Genomic DNA, 25,099 nt, shown 5'->3' with positions numbered 1-25,099 from the left:
CATTACGATAATTATCATACGAATGGCAACCCTAGGCCTAAAATTTCAAATTGGTAAAAAATCGTCAGTTTTCACCCGAGTAACTCCGAATCTGATAGGTGACATCTTTCACTAGGTATCCCTGCTGTGTATACGTCAGCACTAAAATGACTGCTGGGGACGGGTTTGCTGTGCCTTGACACCACTTTACGAGATGGACTCATTATTATTATTATTTCGATCAAGAGTACTACACATATAATATTGCTTATAATATGTAGATATATCGTAGTCAGAAATCACATGAAAGTACTAGCTTCAAGAAGTTTGCTGTGTTCGTGTAGATCCGGATTACTAATCAAAATGTAAATAAACAAAGGGAAGATGTTTGCGGTAGTGGGTGGTTTGCTTATGTCGATCTCCCTTTATCCGTTACTCTGGCTGAAATGATACAGCACGAACTATACAAGTGTATCACCTTTGCGACTACCTGTGCAGAACCATAAAGGATATATATGAATGAGAACATCCTTGAGGCGAAGCTGAACTGCGGTAGGTAACCCACTGCATTAGCCAGTGCATTTATTTTCCCCCGGACTTCCGGAGTGGAAGTGGAGGACCTTTAACACTAGGAACATGTATGAGTAGACATCTTATAATATTTTACCAGTTCGTTTGATGATTGCATCTGTAAAATCTGGGAAATTTGGTCACTCGTTAATACTGTGAAAGTAAAGTGTGGCGGCCATCACAAGCACCCGAATTGATGTTATGAAATATATTTTTTTCAGCATTGGATTTAAAGAAAATTTATTTAGTGGACATTTGGCTGTGCTTCAGGAACATGAATCCCAACAGATTGCTAATTTTAGACAAGCATTGTGTTGGAACTTTACAGAAATATTGAGATGAAAGAAGAATTAAAATTTACGAGAAGGTCGGTTGACTGGACAGTTATTTAGATCAAACTTTAAATGTTTAACTCATGCGATTTTCGACTTTTCGTTAACATTTTCTAGTAGATTCGGTCATTCTAAGAATCTTTTCTCCTATGACATTCCTCTCTGAAATTGATAATAAATGAGTTACACGTGATTTATTTCCGCCAATCACAGACCAGAGCCCGTTGCATCAGCCAATGAAATTCATCCTCAACGATGACGAGGATACTGATTAAGATAAGTTTCTAGATTAGGTTAGATAATTTTAATAGGTTAGATTAGGTAAGGTAATTTTGATAGGTTAGATTAAGTTAGGTACCGTAATTTTGATAGGTTAGGTGGAGTGGTTGGTCAGTGGGGTGTGCCAGCTGAAGTAGAAGGGAATGGTAGTGCTTTGGTGGACATCTGTGCTGGTAAGGGGTTGGCAATAGCCAACACCTACTTTCGTCATAAGATGATCCACCGGTATACATGGAGAGTAATGAGGAGGATGGATGGTGAACTTGTTGAACGAAAGGCAATGATAGACTATGTGTGTGTGGATGAGCGAATGAGAAGACAAGTGTTGGATGCAAGGGTGTGGAGAGGGTGGGGGAATGGAGTCTCGGACCATCACTTAGTGATGGCCAAAGTAGAGCTGCAAAGAAAGTGGTTGAGGAGGCGAAGGGGAAGACAGGAGGAAGCAGCTCCTGTGAGAAGAGTGGAGAAATTGCAAGATAGTGAGAAAAGGACAGAGTATAAGAGCATAGTGGAAGAAAGATTGGGAAGGTATGAGCTAGAGCAGATGGAAGGGGTGGAAGACGTATGTAAGATATTCACGGAAGAGATAAGCGCAGCGTCTGAGGCAGTTTGTGGAGTGAGGAGGAGATGCAAGGGTGTGCAAGGGACAGCATGGTGGAATGATGAGGTGAAACGAGCTGTGGAACAAAAGAAGAAGGCATATGGTGAATGGTTGGCGAGTAGAGGTAGGGGAGGAGAAGAGAGAGGTATATGTGAGCAGGAGAAGGGAGGTTAAGAGACTGGTGAAGGAGAGTAAGAAGAAAGTGGATGAAGAGTTTGGGAGGAATCTGAGTGTGAAATGGAGGGAGAGTAAGAAATTGTTTTGGAAGGAGGTAAAGAAAGTAAGGCAGTGTGAAAGGGGAAATAGTAGGGGAGTGAAAGATAGGAATAATAGATTGTTGGTGGAGAAGAGAGAGAAATTGAGGAGATGGAAGGAGCACTTTGAGGATTTGTTGAATGTAGAGAGTGAGAGCAGTGTGAGTATAAGTGGCTGGGGAATGGCTGGGAGAAGAAGAGATGAGAGGAGGGAGGAAGAGATCAATAGGTCGGAAGTAGTGGAAGCGATGAAGAAGATTAAGCTGGGAAAGGTCCCAGGAATTGATGGAGTGTGTGGTGAAATGCTTAGGTACCGTATGGGGGTGAGATTGTTGTGGAGTGGATATGGAAGTTGTGTAGATTGGCTTCGGAAGAGGGAAGGGTTCCAGAGGACTGGAAATCAGGTATAATTGTTCCTCTGTACAAAGGAAAAGGGGAGAGAGATGTTTGTGGTAACCATAGGGGTATTTGCCTTCTTAGTGTGACTGGTAAAATATATGGTAGAATACTCATTGATAGGGTTAGGCATATGACAGAGGAGCTAGTCGGAGAAGAACAAGAGGGCTTTAGGAAGGGAAAAAGGTGTGTAGATCAGATATTTGTTCTAAGATGTTTAGTGGAGAAGTATCTAGAGAAGGGAAGGAAAGTGTATGCTGCCTTCATGGACTTGGAGAAAGCTTATGACAGAATAGATAGGCAAGGTATGTGGAAGGTATTAAGAATATATGGAGTGGAGGGGAAATTGTTGAGTGCTGTGAAGAGTATGTACGAGGGAGCTAGGGCTACGGTGCGAGTGGATGGTGAGCTGAGTGAGTTCTTTGATCTCAGTGTGGGACTGAAACAGGGGTGTGTAATGTCTCCATGGCTGTTTAATATATATATGGATGGGGTTGTAAAGGAAGTACAAGGTAGGGCAGTGGATGTGGGGGTGGCCCTAATGAATGAGGGTGAGATTTGGAAGCTTCCGGTGTTGCTGTTTGCTGATGATACAGTATTGTTGAGTGAAGATGAATGGGAGTTGCAAGGTTTGGTGAATGAATTTGGGACAGTGTGTAGGAGGAGGAAGCTGAAAGTTAATGTAAACAAAAGTAAAGTTATGGTGTTTGAGAGGAATGAAGTCACAGAGTGTGCAGTGAGGTTGGATGGTGAGGATATGGAGAATGTGAGTGCATTCAAGTACTTGGGTAGTGTCATGAGTAAGGATGGAACTTTGGGGGATGAAGTACGTGAAAGGGTACAGCAGGGAAGAAAGGTTGTCGGTACACTGAAATCGGTGATGAGAAATAGGGAGGTGAGTATGGAAGTTAAGAAGTCACTGCATGATGGTATTGTGATCCCTACCCTGACGTATGGAAGCGAGGCGTGGACATTGCAAGAGGGGAACAAGTCAAGAGTGAGAGCAGTGGAAATGAGTTACTTGAGAGGAGCATGTGGAGTGACGTGGAGGGACAGGTTGACGAATGAAGAAGTGAAGGAACGTTGTGGGGTAGATGTGGATGTGGTTGAAAAGATTAGGAGAAATACACTGAGGTGGTTTGGACATGTGGAGAGAATGGAGAATGAAAGACTGACTAAGAGGGTGTATGTAGGTGAGGTGGAGGGAGGGAGAGGGAGGGGTAGACCGAGGATGAGGTGGAGGGATGGCGTTGAGAGGTATATGAGGGAGGGGGGGGTGAGTTGGGGGGAGGGTAGTCAAATGGTGGGTGACAGAGTGACTTGGAGGCGTTTTGTCTGCGGCCACCCTTTGCGGGATTAGGGCGTCGGGCTATAGATAGATAGATAGATAGGTTAGGTAATTTTGATGTTAGGTTAGGTTAGGTTAATTACTTTTAGCTATAAAAGTAGGACGTTTCTCGTGGTAACAGGCATCCAACCTGAATGTTTTTCTCTTTTATTACCGTATTAATTTCTGAGAGAAATGTCATAGAAGAAAAGATTCTTAGAATGACCAAATCTACTAGAAAATGTTCAAGTCTAAAATCACATGAGGTATACGTGTAAACATTGACCGTTATTTGTTTATTTATGTCTTAACCCTTAAATATAAATATGTGTATTTTACTCTTACTGCTGTGTGATAATTTTATGCAGCTCAAGAAAGATTACCAGGTGTGTTAATTTGAGATTGAAGAAAGTAGTGAAAGTTCAGCATAACCCACTCCTGTTTGAAGAGTTGAAGAAAATCATCTGAAGATGGGAAGTATAAAATAAATAAGACATCATAAAACTGAAGAGGCTGAGCTACAGCAGTACATTGAAGGCATAGAGCTGATTATTTATAACTTGGTATTTTTTCTTAAAGGAGTAGGATATCAGAATGTGTCAGTGTAAATGCAGTAACTAAACCGTATACCATATATTTTCTGTGAAGAGAAGATTTAAAGATGTCCAAATTCAGCCCCTTGCTGAAGTGACTTTGTACAGGTTGTGTAGCTATGGAGTGACTTTGGACAGCAGCGTAATTTTATTGGATAAACTTTGCTGAGTGTGTCCAGACTTTTGGGGGATGACATCAGAAACTGAAGAACTCTGGTATCATTAAAACGTTTTAAAAATTTACTGGCACAACAACAGTAAAAAAAAAGAAAAAATATTTTGATCAAAAAAGAAAAGAGTGGGAACAAGGGAAAGTTTTTCAAGAAAATTGCATAATTTAGAAGCATAATACAGTACTATTTAGTTTTGTTAGGAGCTTGTGTTTTGAAGACAAGGCTACATCAGACACAGTACTTATACAACAAAAGAAGATGGTGGGCCTTGCCACACCTTCTTCAGCTAATACCCGTACTGTTATTTACAGTCAGTGGTTATGAATTCATGGATGTAGCCACATGCCTTTTAGCAAATGTTAACTGTGGTACATATTATAAAATATAAAGGATTGTTAAACATAATTTTGTACCATTGACTGTCAGACAAGCATAATTCAGTGCTACCATATACATAACCTCAAATATGCTGTTACTCCTGGTAAAGAGTTAGAGATCCTAAGCCGAGCCCTTGAATGGCTCCCATTACATGAGTTCACTTGGCTGAGAAAAATGCTAATGAAGAGTGTCTTTGGACAGGCACTGAAACAAAGAGAACTGATTCCTTCGAAGATAGGTATGAAATACCCAAATACTGATACACCTGGCATATCTGAGCAACTGTCACTTGTTTACCAAGCTATCTTTGGATGAGTAACTAGGTAAGGCTGCCATATTTATTGCATTCTTGATGTATTTTCAGCGTGTTTCATATGTTAACAGTCCTCCTTTGTGACCACATTTGTCTAACATTGACTTTGGGTAAGTTGTTGTATTGGCGATTTTGCCACTGTTCTTTATGGCCTCCTGGTTTGTTCTTTCCCTTGTGCTTCATGTGTGTGTGTGTGTGTGTGTGTGTGTGTGTGTGTGTGTGTGTGTCTGTGTGTGTGTCTGTGTGTGTGTGTGTCTGTGTGTGTGTGTGTGTGTGTGTGTGTGTGTGTGTGTGTGTGTGTGTGTGTGTGTGTGTGTGACACCCCATACATCCACTTCCCTTCTGTTGCTTTATCCTACCACCCTGTGGAACCCCTATATTCACAGTGCAGGTCACAAGATCAGATAGGGACATTGCCCAGTGTGTCAGAAGCGGGACTCCTTGCAGACTTGCACTCTTATTTTGTTGGGTTCACCTTGGTGACTATCCATGGCATTGTTGTATGCCCCATCACATGACTTGCCAAGAGCAGGGAAGACTTCCCCCTCTCTCTTCTCTCAGTGTCATCTTGAGTTCCCATACTTCCCATTTCCTGTCAACTTCCTTCCAGCCTGTGGTATGGGACATGGCATACCAGGGCCAGAAAATGAGATGTTTCCATTGGCATCCTCTTGCCCAGCACCCGCTTGTACTGTTCCTTTTTAGATATGACTCTTGTGTTGCATCATGGTCCCTACTTGCTGGTTCATGTTGGGTATAACTTTCCCTCCTTGACAGTCTTTCAGCAGCTGTATTCCATCCTTTTTTTTCTGATGTCCACTTTCCCAGTCTTTCTCACTCTGGCTGTCCCTCTCAGGTGCAAATCTAGGAGTGGTGTCATGTTATGTTTCTTCTAGTGTCCTCTTTCCTAATGTTCTTTTGTGGAGGGTACATTGCCTTCGACTTGCTGTGTTTTAGGGTGGTTCCCCCCTAGTCTGCCTGTGGTATCTTCTCATCCCTTGATGATACCTTTTGGGGAGGGGACAGTTCTTTTGGTTTGCTGAGTCTTAGGGTATAGGCCTATTCTTCCTAGTTGGGTCCTGGCATCGTCTAACCTTGACATGGAAGAAACATTGCCAATGACTCATTTCTTCCCCACTGTCATCAACCATGTCTGATTGGCTCTGTCTCATGCACTGTAATGGGATGACCCTGTGTCCATTCTGACAAAGGCAACTACATATCAGATACTTAGTGTTCTCCCCTGTGTGCCTTTGATACCCCGCATTTCACAGGACAGCATGCTGCAAAGAGTCATATAGTGTTCTGTTAAGCCATATCCCAGTGAACTTCAGGCCAGTGACCCTTCTCCTATAGTTCATCATCCCCCTTTCAGGAAATAGAGAATCGGTTGATAGACAGTGGCACAGTTGGGTGGCAGAGCTTCATGGTTATGTTGGTGCCAGTCAAGAACGTGCCCTTTTCTATCACCAACCAGGGAAAGCAGAGGGATTATATATATATTTATGTTTACATTAGAGACCAATGACCATGCTGCCATGTGCAGGTCCCTTTCACGTGATGGCAACTTTTCATGTGTCATGATCCTGAGCCATTCCCTACTGAGTCCCCTAGCCTGGCACTCTTCACATAGGGCCCCACATCGCACCTCACATCTTCCTCAGTTCACCTTTAGGCATTCTTCATTTTACAGTCATAGCTGTAACTCTCCTCAGCCAGTCATCCTCCATACTCTCAGCATGTCCAAACTTTTTCAGATTTATGGTTGTCATCCTTTTATATATCTATGCCAGATTTCTCTTCCAGCACAGTCTTCTCAGTTCTGTATTGATATCCTAATAATCCGTCTCAGCATTCTCATGAGAGTAAGGATGGAATAAGAGCGGGAAGAGGGTGAAAGAGAGTAAGGATGGAAAGAGGCTGGGAAGGGAATGGAAAGTAAGGATGGGAGAGAAGCAGAATAATAGAAGTAAGGATGGAGGAGGAGGAGCCATGGATAAAGAAACAGGGAAAGGAAGGAAAGAATGTTGAGGATGGAGGAGCATGGGACTAAGGATGGAATCGGGACTGAGAGAAATATTAGGATGGAGCAGAGGCTGGGAAAGGAAGTAGAGAAGCGGGATAAGAGAAGTAAGGATGGAGTAGGAGCTGGAAGGGGTAGGGAAGCAGAGACAAAAAGGAAATGAAGGATGAAGAGCATGGGGATAAGGATGGAAAGAGAGTAGAAAGGTGATGGAATATACGGATGGATAGGACGTAATCACAGAGAAGAGCTGGGCCAGCGAGGGAAAGCAAGAAAGTGAAACGAAGGGAGGAGAGTGAAGGGAAATAAGAATACAATAGGGGTAGGTAGGGAAGGAAGGAAGGGTAAAGGATAGAAATGCAGCAGGAGAATAAGATTGAGGTGGGTCAGAGAGGGAAAGAAGAGTAAGAATGGCGTGAAGACAGAAAGAGGAAATAAGAATGGATTTGGAGCTGGGGAAGGGAAGCAGGGGGAGGAAGGGAAGAAAGGATGGAGGAGAGGGAGATTGAAGATGGCAAGGAGATAGAATAGGAGATGGGAAGTAAGAATTGAAGGGAAACGGTAGGTGAAGTAAGGATGGAGTATAAATAGGGAGAGGAAGGAAAATAGGGATGGAAGGGAAGGGAGGTAAAGAAGGAGTGCGGATGCAAGTGAGGATGCAGAGCTGGGTAGGGAAGATAAATAAGAATGGGAGGGCAACAGGAAAAGGGAAGCAGATAAGAATGGAGTGGGAAAGAAGGGAAGCAGGGAGGTAAGGTATCAGGTGGTAGCAAGAATATAAAAACACGTCATAGGATTGAAGAGATAAGCTCCCAGTTCGGTAACGGTACGGTGGTGGGGATGTTTCGGATGTAGCGAGGTGGAACGTAGCGGTTGTGAGGGATCGCCGATGTACCAGCAATTACCGTTTTATTTATTTATTTATAAGTTGCGATAGAACAAGACGTAGAATTAATGCCTATCGATTGTACGAAGCTCCTTAATTCCTTCACTACGATGGCGTATTTTCAGTGCACTGTTTCTGTCAACAAACGGTTTAAGTCAACTCAAGGAGAAACTTGGAAGGGTTAGAGCCCTCATTATTCCCATCATTACTAGAGTCCTTCCTAAATTAATGAAAACTACTGCAGGTAAAGACAATATATATAAGGGAATATGTCATGAATAAAAACTTTTGGAGGTAACGAGAAAATAATGAAAAATGTCATAATAAAAACTTGTGAAGGAAACAAGAATAGGAAATATGTCGTGAATAAAAACGTTTGAAGGTAACAGTAATACCACAGAAAATACGTTATAATTAAAAACGTTTGGAAGAAACGAGAATATAATGAAAATGTCATGAATAAAAACGTCTGGAGGTAACGATCAAAAATATTCTAGAAAATACGCTTTCGGACTGAAGGGGCAAAGACAGACAATCAAGTTCTTCTAATTCTCAGCCATCGCCTAGAGTACGACACGCAGCCATCGTAATTTACATCCCGGTCCCCAATCGAAGTGCTGGGTGAACAGGGGCATAATAGGAAACAAACTATGTCCAACAGTTTGATTAGATTATGGTTCGTATTCTCTTTATCACAGGAGACTTCGTAGTGCCTTCTCGGTAGCGATTTATTTTGCGTATAACACACTGTCTATTATTATTATTTTGTGACTTACTGACATGGTTTGCGTTAGTGATGTACGAGAAGATATTAGTGTGTTGAGAAATCTGTATGACGTATTTTACCATTGTCTGAAACATTATCATTATTATTATTATTATTATTATTATTATTATTATTAATTATTATTATGAGATGGAGGGATGGGGTGGAGAGGTATATGAGAGAGGAGGGTGTGAGTTGGGAGCAGGGCAGTGAAATGGCAGGGGACTGGGAGACGTGGAGGCGTTTTGTTTGTGGCCACCCCAAACGGGATTGAGGCGTCTGGCAATAGATAGATAGATAGATTATTGTTATTATTATTATTATCTATAGCCCGACGCCCTAATCCCGCAAAGGGTAGCCGTAGACAAAACGCCTCCAAGTCTGTCATTATTATTATTATTATTATTATTATTATTATTATTATTATTATATTATTATTATTATTATTATTATTTTATGCTTTTGTGTACCACTCATTAAGTGAATTCTTTGCAGTTGAAAATATATTTCTTCGACTGTCCTTTATCAGCATTCAGTACTGGTCATAAGTTTTAGAATTAAAAAGACTTATTTATAACGAAATATATCGGATTTGTTAGAAATGTATTTATTTACTAGTAAGCCTGTATCCTTAGTCATCCGTAACTAATGCTTGTAAAAAAAAAAAAAAAAAAAAAAATGGTGGTCATCTGTTATTTTGGAAACCTCCGAAGGTCAGTTGAAACAAAAATCTTGTATTGTATTGATTTATGTATGTATGTATTCATTTCTTTAATATCATTCAGCCAAAGGACATAATTTCTGTTTTATTCTGCTTGTTGTTAAATGGTTCTGTTGAGCTAAGGTGAGACCATTAAGTATTGATGTGTTTTCGAAGGGATTAATCTAACCCATCCAGTTTCCAGGGTCTCTCATCAGCTGAGTAAAACCATCGGGAGATAGTAAGAATAAATTTTAAAGTGTCATCACATTCAAATTATTAAGATGTCTAGCCAGAGTATGTGTTATTACCCCGCCAACGAAGTTGGAGGTTATGTATTCACGTATGTTTATATGCTTGTTTGTCTACACGATATCACCAAAAGTTCGCAATGAGTTTATGGAAGGGTGGGCCATTGGCCAAGAAAGAACTGATTAAATTTTGGGGTGGATCCGGATCCGGATCGTGCAGTGGCATTGGCGGAGATATGCACTTTCTGAGTGCTTTCTAGTTCATTTTGTTTTTGGTACTTTCAGAGGTTTTTATCTAGTTATTTATTTTTATTTATGGTTTTATTTATTTATTTATAGTTTGAGTGGGAGAGATGTTTGCAAGTTGAGGAATTTTATATACAGTAATAAGCAACTCCATTTAGTTCTTGAATCCAGGTGACGTCCATTTTAATTTGCTCTAGCTGTTACCAGACGATTTTATTCAGCCTAGGAAGGGCCTCTATTCTTGAAGGGGGTTTAGGTATTTAGGATATATCTAACCCCTCCAGGTCGGAGAGTCTAACCTAAGCTTAATTAAATCTTCAGGTGACGAGAATAAATCGAAAAACGTCCCTGTTTACTGTCTCAGTAAATTATTCTTCCATGTGAGAAGCCTTTCCTTCGGTAAATCAAACCGTCTGAAAGTGGGAGGAATAATGTGTTATATACTGTCAAGAAAATTGGAGGGGTTATTAATGTGAATTTTGAGAATGAGTCAAATCCCGTTCGAGTGTACACCAGGGGAAAAAATGTAGTAGTAGTAGTGGTGGTGGTGATGGTGGTGGTGGTGGTGGTGGTGGTGGTGATGGTGGTGGTGGTGGTAGTAGTAGTAGTAGTAGTAGTTGTGGTGGTGGTGGTAGTTGTAGTAGTAGCAGTAGTAGTATAAACACCAAAACCAAAAGTCATCACATGTTCGACGAAGAGTGTGATCACGTGAAAGTAAAGCTAGAGTGGTTGGTGGGAGAGTTGACATGTGGTGTGTGTGTGTGTGCGTGACTGCCTTGTGATAGACAGCACGTACGGTATATAATAACGTAGGAGTAGTGAGTTCTGTGTGAGTGTGAGAGGTGGCTGTGCTGGAGAGGTGGTAGAGTTTACTAGTTTGGAAAGGTGGGTTGCATTCTCCTTTCACTCTTAATATATTATCTGTTTACCCCGATTCCCTGACATTGGTTTAAGGGATTTCAGAATGGCGTGTTCTAAGTGGCTTTGGAGATTTCGTAACACATTTTCCCTTGCGATTTATTCTGCACATTATATCGCAGTATCCTTTTTTATGCAAATTATGTCGATATTAAAACTACCTCGGTAGATACATATGTAAACAAAAGTGTCAAGGTGTGACATACAAAATAAATCGCGAAGGAAGAGGTGCTAGGAAGCCTCCTGTGCCACCTAGAGTGTGGCCGATGGTTAGGATTTTACACAAATTACTTTTTCAGTGTTAATCCCTTCATTTCGATGACGTATTTTATGAGTATTGTTACTATTATTACTGTTATTATTATTTTTATTATTATTATTCCTAACTTCAGACTGTTCTCTTCAGCTCAGGAGAAACGTTTCTAACTAAAGGTGTTAGATATAGCCTTCAATTAACCACTTAAACAAGAAATCTCAAGAATAAAAATGTTGGATAGAGGTAAAGAAAGAAAAGGAAAAAACAAAAGTAGGCTGGAGGTTGCAAAAATAAATCTAGACAGAACGTCCTCGGGGTGAAGGGATTAGAATACTAGTTTGAAGCTTTGGTAGATCACAAAGTTCCTCTGTCTTCATGAACTTTTGTTCCTTTTGCTTCTCCCAGGACCGTAGCTTACCAAGAGAGATGAGAGATGGCGCGTAGTGGGAGGCAAATAGAACTAGAGACGCTGAGTGTTAAATTCAACTTTTGTCTCTTCCAAGATAATATTGCAACTTTTGTCTCTTCCAGAATAATATTGCACATTTTGTCTCTTCCAGGACAATATTGCAACTTTTGTCTCTTCCAGAATAATATTGCACATTTTGTCTCTTCCAGGATAATATTGCAACTTTTGTCTCTTCCAGGATAATATTGCACATTTTGTCTCTTCCAGGATAATATTGCAACTTTTGTCTCTTCCAGGGTAATATTGCAACTTTTGTCTCTTCCAGGATAATATTGCAACTTTTGTCTCTTCCAGGATAATATTGCAACTTTTGTCTCTTCCAGGGTAATATTGCAACTTTTGTCTCTTCCAGGATAATATTGCAACTTTTGTCTCTTCCAGGGTAATATTGCAACTTTTGTCTCTTCCAGGATAATATTGCAACTTTTGTCTCTTCCAGGATAAAATTGAGTACCAGTTTCATCTTGCACAGCTTCTCTCTTTGCCACTTTCAAGACAGTACCGAGAGAGACGGCGTGTGGTGTGTGTGGATAAAGCTAGAGACGCACATGACTTATTTCATCATTTGCCTCCTGGTAGTATCGAGAGAGAGAGAGAGGGGGGGGGAAGGAGAGAGAGGGAGGGAGGGAGAGAGAGGGCGGGGGGGGGATAGAGTCGCGAGGCAAATAGTGATGATAAAGCAGGAGACGTAGAGACGCAATAGATAAGTAATTTCAGCATGTCACCCTTCCTGGACCGTACCCAGCAAGTTGATATGTTTTGGCAGATGGGTGGGAATGCTTGCAGTTGTGGCACCAACACCACTATCACCACCACCACACGAGCTTGAGCAACAGATAAACTTGCAGATAGATTAATTTTTCGACGTTTTTCCCTCCCTCTTCCAGGACCACTCCAAAGAGAGATATGGGGTGTGGTGGGAAACGGTCAGGGATGTTGGCGGTTGTGATGCTGTGGTGGAGCTTTGTCATCACTACAGCCACCACCACCACACGAGCAGCGGCAAACTGGACGCTGACTGGGGGAAATGACAGTGAGTAAAATTATGAGAAATGAGTAGTGAGGAGAGTACATGCGAGTAAGTAAACGAGGGAAATGAGTACCGTAATGAAAGTGAGAAGCAGTACATGATGAGGGAAATGAGTAATGGGAATAATGAGTAGATCGATGAGGGAGATGAGTAATGGGGAAAGAGTAGGTAAATGATGTGGGAAATGGATGAATAAATAATGAGAGAAGTTATCATCATCATCCGGACCTCCTTTGCCTCCTTAGGGCAGGGTGAGGAGTATTAACGTCCAGACAGCCCATGTTTGCCCACTTAAGTGGGCCACGCATCCATTCATTCATCATTCAAGCCCCGGAATCCTGGCTTTGTTTCGCCAACTATCTGATAAGGAAAATGAGGACTTTTGTCAACAAAACATCATTTATATATATATATATATATATATATATATATATATATATATATATATATATATATATATATATATATCATCAGCCGTTGAGGTCCACTGCAGGACCGGCCTATCCCTACCGAAACAGGAACGATACAGCCAATGTATCTCTACCCAGTGGATTAGGCTGTCTGGTAGAGACTGTATGTAGAGTGAGAAGTGCTTGTAAGTGTAACCGTTGTTGTAGTGGCTTTGGATGTGTGTGTAGTCTGTGAACCAAGTGTAATCGGCCCGCCTTAAACCGATTGGGTGCAAGCATACTAGTATGCGACACTGGTTCAACCGCAGCACCCCTTATGTCCGCCAAAGTAGCAAGTGGCTCGGTAGACGATTCCCAAGGTTTTTACAACTCTGGCGGGAGGCGAAACCTCGTCCACAAGCGTGCGAAACGCACACTACAATTGAGGCTCCATATATATATATATATATATATATATATATATATATATATATATATATATATATATATATATATTAATAGTAGACTTGTAATGGCTGATGATGATAATAATAATAATAATAGTAGACGGATTAAGTATTTGGCAGGTTTAAATGAAGTGCATCTATTTTTTTTAAACGCCTACAATAATTACATGCTTAGGCATATGGTGTGGAGGATACCGGAGTCTTGAATGATGTAGGAATGTTTTACAGTTCTCCCATTTTCATGCTGGCTTTCTGTTAGTTTCTGTATCCTACCTCATCCTATCCGTAGGCGGGAAGAAAGATAAGGATGACGATAATGATTCTAGAGATATCGTATATATGTGGGAATGAAAGCGCACATCATATTGTACAAAAAAAATAAAATAAATAAAAAAATAAAGAAAAAGAAAAACTGTACACCTCTGCATGACATTACTATAATGTAACTTTATCATTTCTCGCGTTTATCAGTTCTTGCATCCCTGTTTCGTGGCTTGAGTTGTATTAACTCCTTCAGTACGTGAACGTATCTCTTCATTTGTGACCCGGAGTAACTACTTGAGTGAGATCACGTTTACTTTTTCTGCCTTTTCTTTCCGCTGTCACCATACGATTTTTATTTAGTCTGGTTGAGGGAGGATTAAAAACAAACTCTATTGCATCTCCTTTTCATGAGAAGTTCCTCATAAACTGAATCAGATCGTCTTGTATTGTATTATTACCTTTGGAGGAGGTCGTGTATTCACCCGTGTCTGTCTGTGTTTGTCTTTATGTGTACAAGATATCTCAGAAGGTTGTAATCGGATTTCGCTTAAAATTGTTGGATTGGTGGACAGTGACTCATGGAAGGGCTGATTAGATTTTGAAATGAATGCAGATCCGGGTGCAGGAAATCATTAAATTTTATTGGCGTGGGAGGTATGCGCTTACTGAATTGTGTAACAGGGCAGACTAACACCATAAAATTTATTGACTATGTGAGACCTTAAAGTATTCGTCTGGTAGGAAAGAGGTTTGCAGTAGTAAATTATAAACTTTATTGGAGTTGGGGAAAGCATACTCGTACGCTTGCTGAATGCTTTCTAGTCCTGCCATTGGGCTACGGAAAAATAATAAGACGAATATCTCAGCAGAGAGAGAGAGAGAGAGAGAATCTACTTTGCATGTAAGTTTGTATGTACCTAGTGTGTGTGCGTGCGTGTGTGTGTGTGTGTGTGTGTGTGTGTATATACAGTGTCGAAGGCCATGTGTTATCAGTTGTGTTATCGCTTTGAGCAAGTGTGGTGGTGGTGGTAAGGGTGGTGGTCGTGATGATGGTGATGTGAGATTTAATGGTAATGTGGTGAGGCGTAATTTAGTGACGTGTACAGTAGGAATTATGTGGCATGGTGTGGTTTGGTGAGCTGAGGTGAGGAAAAGTGAGGTGTGGAAGGATGATGATGAAATGGTTGGGTGTTGTGTGGTGTGATGTGTATGATGTGTGATGTTTATAATAAGGTTTGATGAGATGATGCTGTGGTGTGGTGATGAGATGGTGGTGTGTAGGTGTGATGTTGTGTGAGGGAGTATTTGCTTACTCTGTGTGGTTTGTTGGTGTATGACTATGTGTAGTGAGGTGGTGAAGTGTCGTGGACTGGTTGGTGGTATGGTTTTAGCCTTTGGTGGTGGTGTGATGGTGATGTTATTGGATTTTTGTGATGTTATTCATGGTGGTATTATGAATTGATACGTTGTGGTGTTGTGATGTGGTGTTTGTTGTGTTCAGTTGTGATATGGTGGTATTTGTGACATGGTTTGGTGATGTGGTCAGTATTTGTGGTGAGCAGTTTTCATGTGATGGTTTTGTGGTGTGGTGTGGTGATGTAGTGATGATGGTGGTGCGTGGTGGAGGTGTGTGGTGTGGAAGTGTGTATGATGATGATGTGTGATGTGGTAACGGTATAACTATCATGTAATGTGGGTGGTGTGATGGAGCTGTGGTATACATGCACCCCCCCCCCACACACACACGAAAATAATTATTCAGTAGGTGGGCTATTTGTTATCTTATTTCCACCCATCTTCAAGCGATTTTACCCAATAGTAGAGACTTTTCGCACTTGGTAGTTGGATAGTGCTGTCGTTAACCCCGTCAGCCACGAGAGGCTTTGAGTTAAATAAAATCACCTGACGATAGTAAGAATGAATTAAAAATGGGTCATCGTATTGAAGAGGTTAAAGAAGAGATGATAGGCAGACAAGAAAGTGTAGTCTGATGGAAACAGTTTGCGGATTCAGTTACTTTACAGATGTTGTGTGCGCATGAGTATTCGTAGACTCAAAAGCTCTATTATTTTCATACCTAGTTTCATCGGCAAGATAAATGTCAGTAGTTACATTAAAATGCAATATAAGCCTATACGGGAAGGAAAAGGTGTTGCAAAAATAATCTTCATATGCCAAGTCAGCGTCAAGAGCACTGCGTTAAGTAATAAATGATAATGTAGTAAATGAAGACCGGACATTACGAGCAACACTCTGTCCTGTGAGTAAATAACCACACACACACACACACACATGGACGATTTGGTTTTGGTTGTGTCTGATTTAAATTCACGAAGTTTACTATGGGAAATAAAGCTACTGTGGTATGGATTAAGGTTTGTAAGGAGGGGTGTAAGTAGAGCAGATTATGTAGTGAATGTAGGTGAGCATCCTGTTAAACTCGTGTACAGTTACCCGTTGTCTTAATTGTTTTTTTTTTTTTTTTTTCTAATTCCTCTCTCTCTCTCTCTCTCTCTCTCTCTCTCTCTCTCTCTCTCTCTCTCTCCCCCCTTGAGTATTGTGTGCAATTCTGATCTCCGTACTACAGAAAGGACATTGAAAAATTAGAGAAAATTCAGCGAAGAATCACAAAAATGATACCACGACTTAGAAACAAACCATATGAGGAACGCCTTGAAGAACTTAAATTATTTAGCTTAATGAAGCTCAGGTTAAGAGGGGACCTTATTGAAGTTTTCAAAATCATGAAGGGATATGACAACTTGGACATGAATAAATATTTTGATATAGACCAGTCGAGTCAAACCAGAAGTAATGGCTGCAAAATTATGGGAAAGCGTTTCCAATGCTATGAAGCAAAATACTTCTTCTTTAACAGAGTTGTAAATATCTGGAACAGATTACCCTCAGATACCGTGAACAGTATCTCAATTGAGACATTCATAAACAAAATAGACAAGTATTTACACGAGAATCCTCAGCTGACTCTTTTTCTGTCCGAATAACTTGCTTTTATAGCTGCGTGTAAGTTCATTCCCCTTTTGTCTACAAGACACTCTTTAAACAACGTACCCGTACATAGTGTCGCGTCACGTCATTATACATTTTTCAATTTATTCGCTGCAAATAAAGTAATATAAGCACAGATTAGGATCTGCTCTGATAACCCTGAGTTAACGGTCACTACTCTTACTTTCGACCTGTGATGGGCTGTGGATCACTGAGGGTCCCTGTTAGTCAAGTGACCACCATCGGGATTTTTTTAATGTACCAGGGGTCACTGCATCAGGATGAAACTTGTGTACTTTTCCCACATGGGAGAGTTCCTTGTCTCAGTGGAGTGAACGGAGCTAGGGCCTGATTGACTGCTGCCTACCTCAAAAGTGCCAGGCAAGGCTGCCGCACCACCCCTAAACATCCACTCTGTGCATTGCACATCCATACTGTGCAGCCTCCTTTTATCTAAGACACCTGTCGTATATATTTCAGTCTCCCCAATGCAAAGAAAGCAATATAAGCACAGATTAGGATCTGCACAGATAACCCTGAGTTAATGGTCACTACTCTCACTTTCGACCTGTGATGGGCTGTGGATCACTGAGGGTCCCTGTTAGTCAAGTGACCACTATCGGGATTTTTTTAATGTATCAGGTCACTGCTTCAGGATGAAACTTGAGTACTTGTCCCACATGGGAGAGTTCCTTGTCTCAGTGGAGCAAACGGAGCTAGGGCCTGATTGACTGCTGCCTACCTCAAAAGCGCCAGGCAAGGCTGCCGCACCACCCCTAAACATCCACACTGTGCAGTGTGTAGTTTCCACGTTATGTCCACAGACTTCCCATAAACTCAATGTACCGATTTATAATGTCATGCCGTAACTATTAGTTGATTTGATTACTTTCTCTTTCAGGTTACTCAGTCGGGTAGCTTATAGACAAAGTATTATAGAATGTGACTTTTCTTTTTCAGTTTTTCCTATGAAATTTCCATGTCTGTTTTTCTATGCTGCATGGTGGTTTTTCTCACTTTTTCCTGGAGGGTTTGGTGGTGGGGGGAGTCTTCTTGCTTTACTATCCTTATCCTTCAGCATGTACTGTAGAGTTAGATCTTGTAGTCATAGTTTTCTCTGTAACAAGCAGCCTCGAAAGGACCATAAGGTCTGTTGCTGTTTGCTTTCCTATGTAATCCTCCTCCTCCTCCTTCTCCTCCTCCTCCTCCTCCTCCTCCTCCTCCTCCTCCTCCTCCTCCTCGCCTCTTCAACTCATCCTGCTTCCTGTTTCATCCTTTCCCATCCTTCTCTTTTCATTCTTCCCCTCCCTCCCTCTTCATCCTTCCCCTCCCTTCCTCTTCATCCTTCCCCTCCCTCTCCTTTCATCCTTTCTCTCCTTCCTCCTTCACTGTGTCTCCCCCTCCCTTTTCCATGATATTTCCACCTCCATCTTGTTCTTTATAATTCCTATAAATTTCTCCCTTCATCTTCATCCTCCTCAACCCACGCATTTCATCCCTCCCCTCCTTTTCTTTTCTTTTCCCCCTCCCTTCCTCTCCATCCCTGTCTTCTTATCCCTCCCCTCCCCTTTTCTTTGCCTTCTTCATTCCCCTTCATGTACATTATCCCTCTATGTCCCTCTCTACTTTTTCAACCTTTCCTCCTACCTTTTACCCCTTTGGCATGTTTCTCCTCCTTTGGTCTTTCCCCCTGCCTATGACCCACAATCTTTGAAGTGCAGTGTATAGAGTCTATCTATCTATCTGTCTATTGCCAAATGCCATAATCCCATAAGGGGTGGCCATTTGACATTGAGTTATTTGTTTTACGGGGAGGGGCACTAACCCTCCACCAACCCACTTGTTGACACGTAGGGAGCACGTATGGTTTGGTTATATGATTACCACCCAGCTTTGTAAATGGTTTCTTGGCTTACAGGAAACCATTTGGCTTGTCATTTAATGTAAAGCCACCTGTGAAGGAAAGAGAAACAATAAGAAGTGACAGGAAAGATGGGAGAAATAGGAAGAGAGGAGGGCAGGCAAAGAAAAAGAATGATAAAGGCGAAGGAAGAAGTAGGCAGCACTACATCAGGTGAGTGGATGATGGTTGCCACCACCTGCCACTATACTGACTTTTCAAAATCAGTAAATTCCGATTTTGGTTCTCCCTTGTTTCATATTATGTAGAAGAGACAAATTTTCAGGCTTGTAAGTAGTAGAGTCCCACCAAACTTGGGGGCATGGCAGCTCAATGATAAAACGCCTGACTCAAGACCGAAGAGTCGTGAGTTCATGCCACGCCTGGGCAAGCTGCCTTGCCGGGAGAGGTAACACTTTCCTGTCATCTAGCTGGTTGTAGGAGCTGTGGCTTAGTGGGTTAGAGCGCTCTGACCGAAGGGTAGGAGGTTCGAGTCCACCCAACAGCCATTGGTAGACATCAGGAAGGGCATCTAGTCATAACGTGCCACACACTCCAGAACCTAAGTCCTCTACCCAGGAGCAAAGCCGTGTCCCCTTACTGAAAAGGGGGACACGGCGTAAAAAAAAAAAAATAATAAAAAAATAAAAAAATAAAAAAAATAAAAAGTCCTTATCGTGATTGTCGCCATAGATCTTTTTTTCCATTAGTCCTCATGAAATTTCACAAATCCTGTATCAGAAAGTTTCATTGCCACCTTATAAAGCTGCTTTATCTGTTTCACCCAGTTAATTGTACCAATTGTATGGGAAAAAAGTTGCAATATTTTTAAACTTATCACTGTCTGTAATGAGCACTGCTTATACTGAAATCTAATAAAGTGAGGGTATGCTCTACATTCAACCTTTAGCCTCTTAATTCCAGTTGGTAACCAATTTAGAGTTTTATTGCAGCTACGAGACAGTTTTATTTAACTTGTGAAAGATCTCTTATATTTAAAGGGTTTTATGAAGACTGTCCCCTCCAGTTTGAAAGTGTGCTATATGATGAAAAATTTATCAAAAAATAGCAAAAATGAAACAGAAAATACATAATTAGGTTGAAGGGTTTAGAGTAAGTCCCTGTTATTTGTTGTTGGTGTGTTCCAGAGGGAACTGGCAAATCAGCTTCATAGGTACCACTGAAATTTTATTCGACAGGTTCATGTAAATTACAGTGCTGGAGAGGGAGAGCTTCACGAGCTGGAACTATTTGGTCATACAAACATCCCTTAGTTCCCTCCCTTTCCCCCCGAAATGAGGGATGGTGGACTGCTAGAAGAGGGCAGCTACAAGCTACAGTCCAACCTGCAGTTCACATTTCAGATGAAGCTAGGGCTGCAACTACACAGTTACTACTACTACTACTACTAGTACAACTACTACTACTACTACTACTACTACTACCACCACTACCACTACTACTACTACCACCACTACCACTACTACTACTACCACCACTACCACTACCACGACCATGACTACTACTACTACTACTACTAGTACTAGTGTGTGAATTATTGTGAACTTAATAGCAACACAAAAGGATATGAAAAGAGGTTAGTATATAACATAGAATTTCAGTATTGGAGCCTCACCTCTGACCACCACTTGCACCACCACCACTTCAGCCACCATGAGTCCAAACCCCTTAACACGTGAGAAGGAGGCTCGTCGTGAAGGTGCATGGTGGCGTGTGTATGCCCCAGCGCTGGCATGTCTGGGGGTCATGTGTGCCACCACTGGGTACCTGGCTTACCTCACCTATGCCAGCACTCACCCACGGCCCCCAGGCATCATTATTATACCCTCTAATTGGTCCCTCACATCACCTGATTCATGTGAGTGTGACTTCTCTGAAGTACCCTCAGGTATCAGTTATGGAAAATTGATTGATGGTTATGAATGATGATGGTAATGATGATGATGATGATGATGCATTAGCCACAGAATTGCTTTTGGTAACATCATGTTAAGAGGTGTATCCAGTATATTGGAAAATTTATTTGACAGGTAGTACAATAAGTCCTCTTTGTAACTCATGTTTTTTGTATTCTTTTCTGCTATAAGTCCACAGTTAATTACTGAAGATTGGCCAGAGTTCCAGTGCTACCTCTGAAATTGGTATGCTAGATCCTCCAGTTGTCAGTTCAAAATTGTGGAGAAAGAGCTCTGATGTTTTAGAATGCATTCCTTTGTGTTTTTACCTGTCATTCTAACTTGGCACGTCAGTCTAAATCAAGGGACTTCACTCGTAGAATCTTTGCTTTTCTTAGTTATAGCCGTTCTTCCCTTTATGAGGCAGTGATCCTTGCTGGTATGACATTAAACAATTATTACTTCATCAAGAGCATAGAGACCCAGGGCTAGGCTAGGCTACTCCAGACATTTTAGGTACGAGTGAATGGTGGCCTTCCCCTTAGTGGCATTATGTGAGCCTTAAACCCCAGTCATCCCTTGAATTTAGGCCTTTGTGCACCATTTACATTTAGAATGCCTTGTCCCACTAGACATCCAGGCATTTATTTTACCGTTATGTAGCCAGCTTTATTTTCATCTCTTATTTTACTATTCCACTGCATGGAGAAGCTGTACCAGTTCATAATCAGAGGGCTAAAAATAGTCAATTTAACTCTTTTGTAGCATTGGTAGAATTATGAGCTTTTTTTTCCCGGTTAATACCTGATGGTGTTATATAATCGCAGAAAATCCTATGTAGTTATAACATCAACCTCTTTAGTCCAGGAAATTCATATCTTATGGGCATAAATAACCTTAATATCAGGGAGAGCTCTTGCAAGGAAGAGGATAGAAACAAGTTTTAGAAATTTCTTGATGATAGTAAATATCCCAAAAATGGACTCATCATGTGGTAGCAAGTGTTAATTTTAAAATAAAATCCTTCAGTTTATTTTTGTGGCCCCAGGCTCATCTGGACACAAACCCATTTGACCACAGGAAACCAGCCACACACCAGGCACTCCCAAAGATCTTTTTTTGAGAGTATGTCGAAGAATTGTCTATGTTGTGGTAGTGAGGTGCATAATGTGAATAAAACCTTGAGATGAAGGGATTAATCACTTGCCTCCTTTCTCCTGACAGCGGTGATGCCAGTTGGGGGGTCAGTGCCAGGGGGAGTGTATTCGGACCTCCTGGCAGCTGGCGTGTTGGACCAGGGCGACATCTACTACCGCTACAATGACCTGGACTACCGCTGGGTGTCCAAATCTAACTGGACCTATTCCACGCAAATATCTGGTTAGTATCACCAGGAACCAGGTTTAGTGGCAAACTCGTGGTGCTCTTCCATCTGTACCCTGGATATAATTTTGCAAGAAGGACAAGAAGAGTGTTGAATCACCCCCCCCCTTTTTTTTTTTTTTTTTTTTTTTTTTTTTTTTCCAGCTTTGGAGAGCCCCCTATTAGTGAAGGGGTTAATGTTGGTTGGATGTGACTGCCAGTTCAGAATGCCTCTTCCAGGCGGAATAAATTTATGTGAAGTTTGCATGAATGAAGTGTAATGACATACTCAGTCCAACTGTGGTAAGTTATCAGTAATTTACAGACAAGTTGCCTTTTTACCAATTTAATCCAGCGATATCATACTTAGTTTAATCTTGCTACCTCCAGACAATTATATTCACAGTAGGGGAGTCATTCTGAACTGAAGCTATGACATGTAATCTTCATTAACTCCTTCATGATGATGGATCTCTCCATGGCAGAAGTAATTTGTCTGGCAGTGCCAAGAATAAGAATACAGTAATCCCCGTACTATCCGGACTCCCACTTTCCGGACACCACACTTACCGGACATTGTGGGCCTGGACCTTCGGAACCCAAAAAAAAAAAAAAAAAAAAAAATGAATTTTTTCCCACCCATAATTTGAAATTGCCGCACGGCGCTGAACAGCTGTTTACACCATGGCCCATTCACCCCTTCCTTCCTCCCCCCTCCCCTGTCAGGGTTGCCATTTGGTATTTTTCATTACCAAGTGTGGGCCAATTTGGTAATGAATCAGAATAATGCATTACCAAACAGAATTTTCACATGTATGAGGATACACAGGATAAAGATGGTGGATTGTCTGCTCTCTCTGATTAATTTGCTAGCCTACATAGCGTGAAAATAATCAATATGCTGTTAATTATAAGGAGAGTGATTACATGTATTTCCACTTGTATATATAATTAGTGAGGAATAAATGCTAGCTTTACGAATTTGGTAATGAAAAGTTAAACTTGGTAATGAAAATTGAGGAGTTTGGTAATGTGGCTGTTGCGATCTGGCAACTCTGTTTCCCCGTCACCAACACTCCAACAGTTACTGCGTAACTTCGATCGCGAGTGGATGCTTATCTCAGTGGATGCCACACGTGCTCGTTTTTTTGTGAATAAACTGCAATACCTCGCCAGTAGACCACACGGGAATGTACAGTGTTGTGCAGCGTTAAGAAATTAGAATTGGGAGTGCAAAGGATTAACTGTAAAGTGCAAACTGGCGGTTGAAACTGGCGTGGCGCAATTAACAATGTGCAGTGTTAAACAATTATAACTCACAGTGCAAAGAATTACTGTAAGTGCAGCACAACACTGGATTACTGTACGTGCTTCAAGAGCATTTTCACCACTGCCAAAGCCTTAAGAAGGCGGCCACAGACGTGCTGTAAGTACCCTGGCTGAGGTACAGTCACTTCTAATTCCTCATGCTTTGGTTCCTTTTCATTTATTTCATGCTTTATATCCATTATTGGTGTGAATAGGGCCTTAAATAGGTTTAAATAGGTGCTATGCATGTCCGGTAGGGAGTTATTAGGTGGCTTTCAAAGTTACGCTGGGTTAGGGTCCTTAAGTACCAGTCCAGCAGGCAGGTGCCCACTTTCCGGATGGGACCACTTTCCGGACATGCCTTTGGCTCTGTTACATTGGATAGTGGAGGGATTACATTATACAGTAATTCAAAATTGTTTAATTTTACTGGAGGAGTTATATCAGTGAAAATCTGTGCAGAGAAAATCTCCTCATAATCACAGCAGCTTACTGGACTGACCAAAAGGACTCTGATGCACATGGGAAAAACTAACATTTGCACATCGAAATTATGTGAAGGTAATATTAGTGACAAAGGTTCACCTAACACTTCACCTCTTCTGCTTCTCAATCTCATCTGCTCTTTAGTTTCCTCTGTTTGTTAATATTCTTTAGCTAATCAAGACTTGGTATGTTTCCATGCCCATAGATGATGCTCCATGATATGATGCGTTAGTGTGAAATGTAACAAACATGTCATAAGTGCAAAGTACAGACAGTGGAATAGTTGGCGAACTTTCATCTTCACTGGAACATTTGAACAGTACACTATCTATCTGTCTATCTATTGCCAGACGCCTCAATCCCATTTGAGGTGGCCACAAACAAGTCGCCTCCACGTCGCCCTGTCCCCCACCATTTCACTGCCCTGCTCCCAACTCACTCCCCCCTCTCCCATATACCTCTCTACCCCATCCCTCCATCTCATCCTCGGCCTCCCCCTCCCTCTTTCCCCCTCCACCTCACTCACATACACGCTCTTTGTCAGTCTCTCACCCTCCATCCTCTCCACATGGCCAAACCACCTCAGTGCGTTCCTCATAACGCTTCCTATCACATCCACATCCACACCACAACGCTCCTTTATATCCTCATTCATCAGCCTGTCTCTCCATGTGACTCCACTGGCTCCTCTTAAATAACTCATTTCCACTGCTCTCACTCTTGACTTGTGTCCTTCCAACAACGTCCAAGTTTCACTTCCATATGTTAGAGTTGGTATCACAATACTGTCATGTAGTAACTTTTTCATTTGCATGCTCACTTCCCTGTTTCTTATCACTGCTTTCAAAGAACCAGCAACCTTTCTTCCCTGCTGTACCCTTTCAAGCACTTCACCCTCCAAACCTCCATCCTTACTCATCACACTATCCATGTACTTAAACGTACAGTACTCAGATTTTCCAATTCCTCACCATCCAACCTCGCTGTACATTCACTGACTTCACCTCTCTCAAAGACCATCACTTTACTCTTCCCTACATTCACCTTTAGATTCCGTTTTGTACACACTCTCCCAAACTCATCCAGCAAGCCTTGCAGCTCCCCTTCGTCTTCACTCAACAACACAGTATCATCTGCAAACAACAGTACAGGGAGTTTCCAAACACTATCCTCTCTCACCAGGGCCACTCCAACATCCACTACCCTACCTTGTACCTCTTTTATTACCCCATCCTTGTACAGATTCAACAACCATGGA

At 41.6% G+C, this 25,099-nt stretch overlaps 1 protein-coding gene across 2 annotated transcripts in view; it reads left to right on the top strand.

Annotated features, from left to right (window-relative positions):
- Positions 1–390: 390 nt before the first annotated feature.
- Positions 391–25,099, top strand: part of beta-Man (beta-mannosidase) — a 47,369-nt gene continuing 22,660 nt past the window's right edge. The window contains exons 1-3 of one of the 2 annotated variants that reach the window (XM_080278576.1): positions 391–531; positions 12,598–12,743; positions 21,910–22,065. In XM_080278576.1, the coding sequence (XP_080134702.1) occupies positions 12,617–12,743; positions 21,910–22,065 (283 nt within the window). In that variant the 5' untranslated portion in view covers positions 391–531; positions 12,598–12,616. Of the gene's footprint in view, positions 532–12,597; positions 12,744–20,446; positions 20,649–21,909; positions 22,066–25,099 lie in introns of those variants that run through there. The other variant, XM_080278577.1, reaches the window with a different exon arrangement.

Source organism: Coenobita brevimanus, chromosome 74 (assembly GCF_032717465.1).
Source record: "Coenobita brevimanus isolate Jiangsu-jjx chromosome 74, ASM3271746v2, whole genome shotgun sequence".
Lineage (NCBI taxonomy): Eukaryota > Metazoa > Arthropoda > Malacostraca > Decapoda > Coenobitidae > Coenobita > Coenobita brevimanus.
Note: the sequence above shows the minus strand (reverse complement) of the source record. Positions and strands in the feature narration are given on the sequence as shown.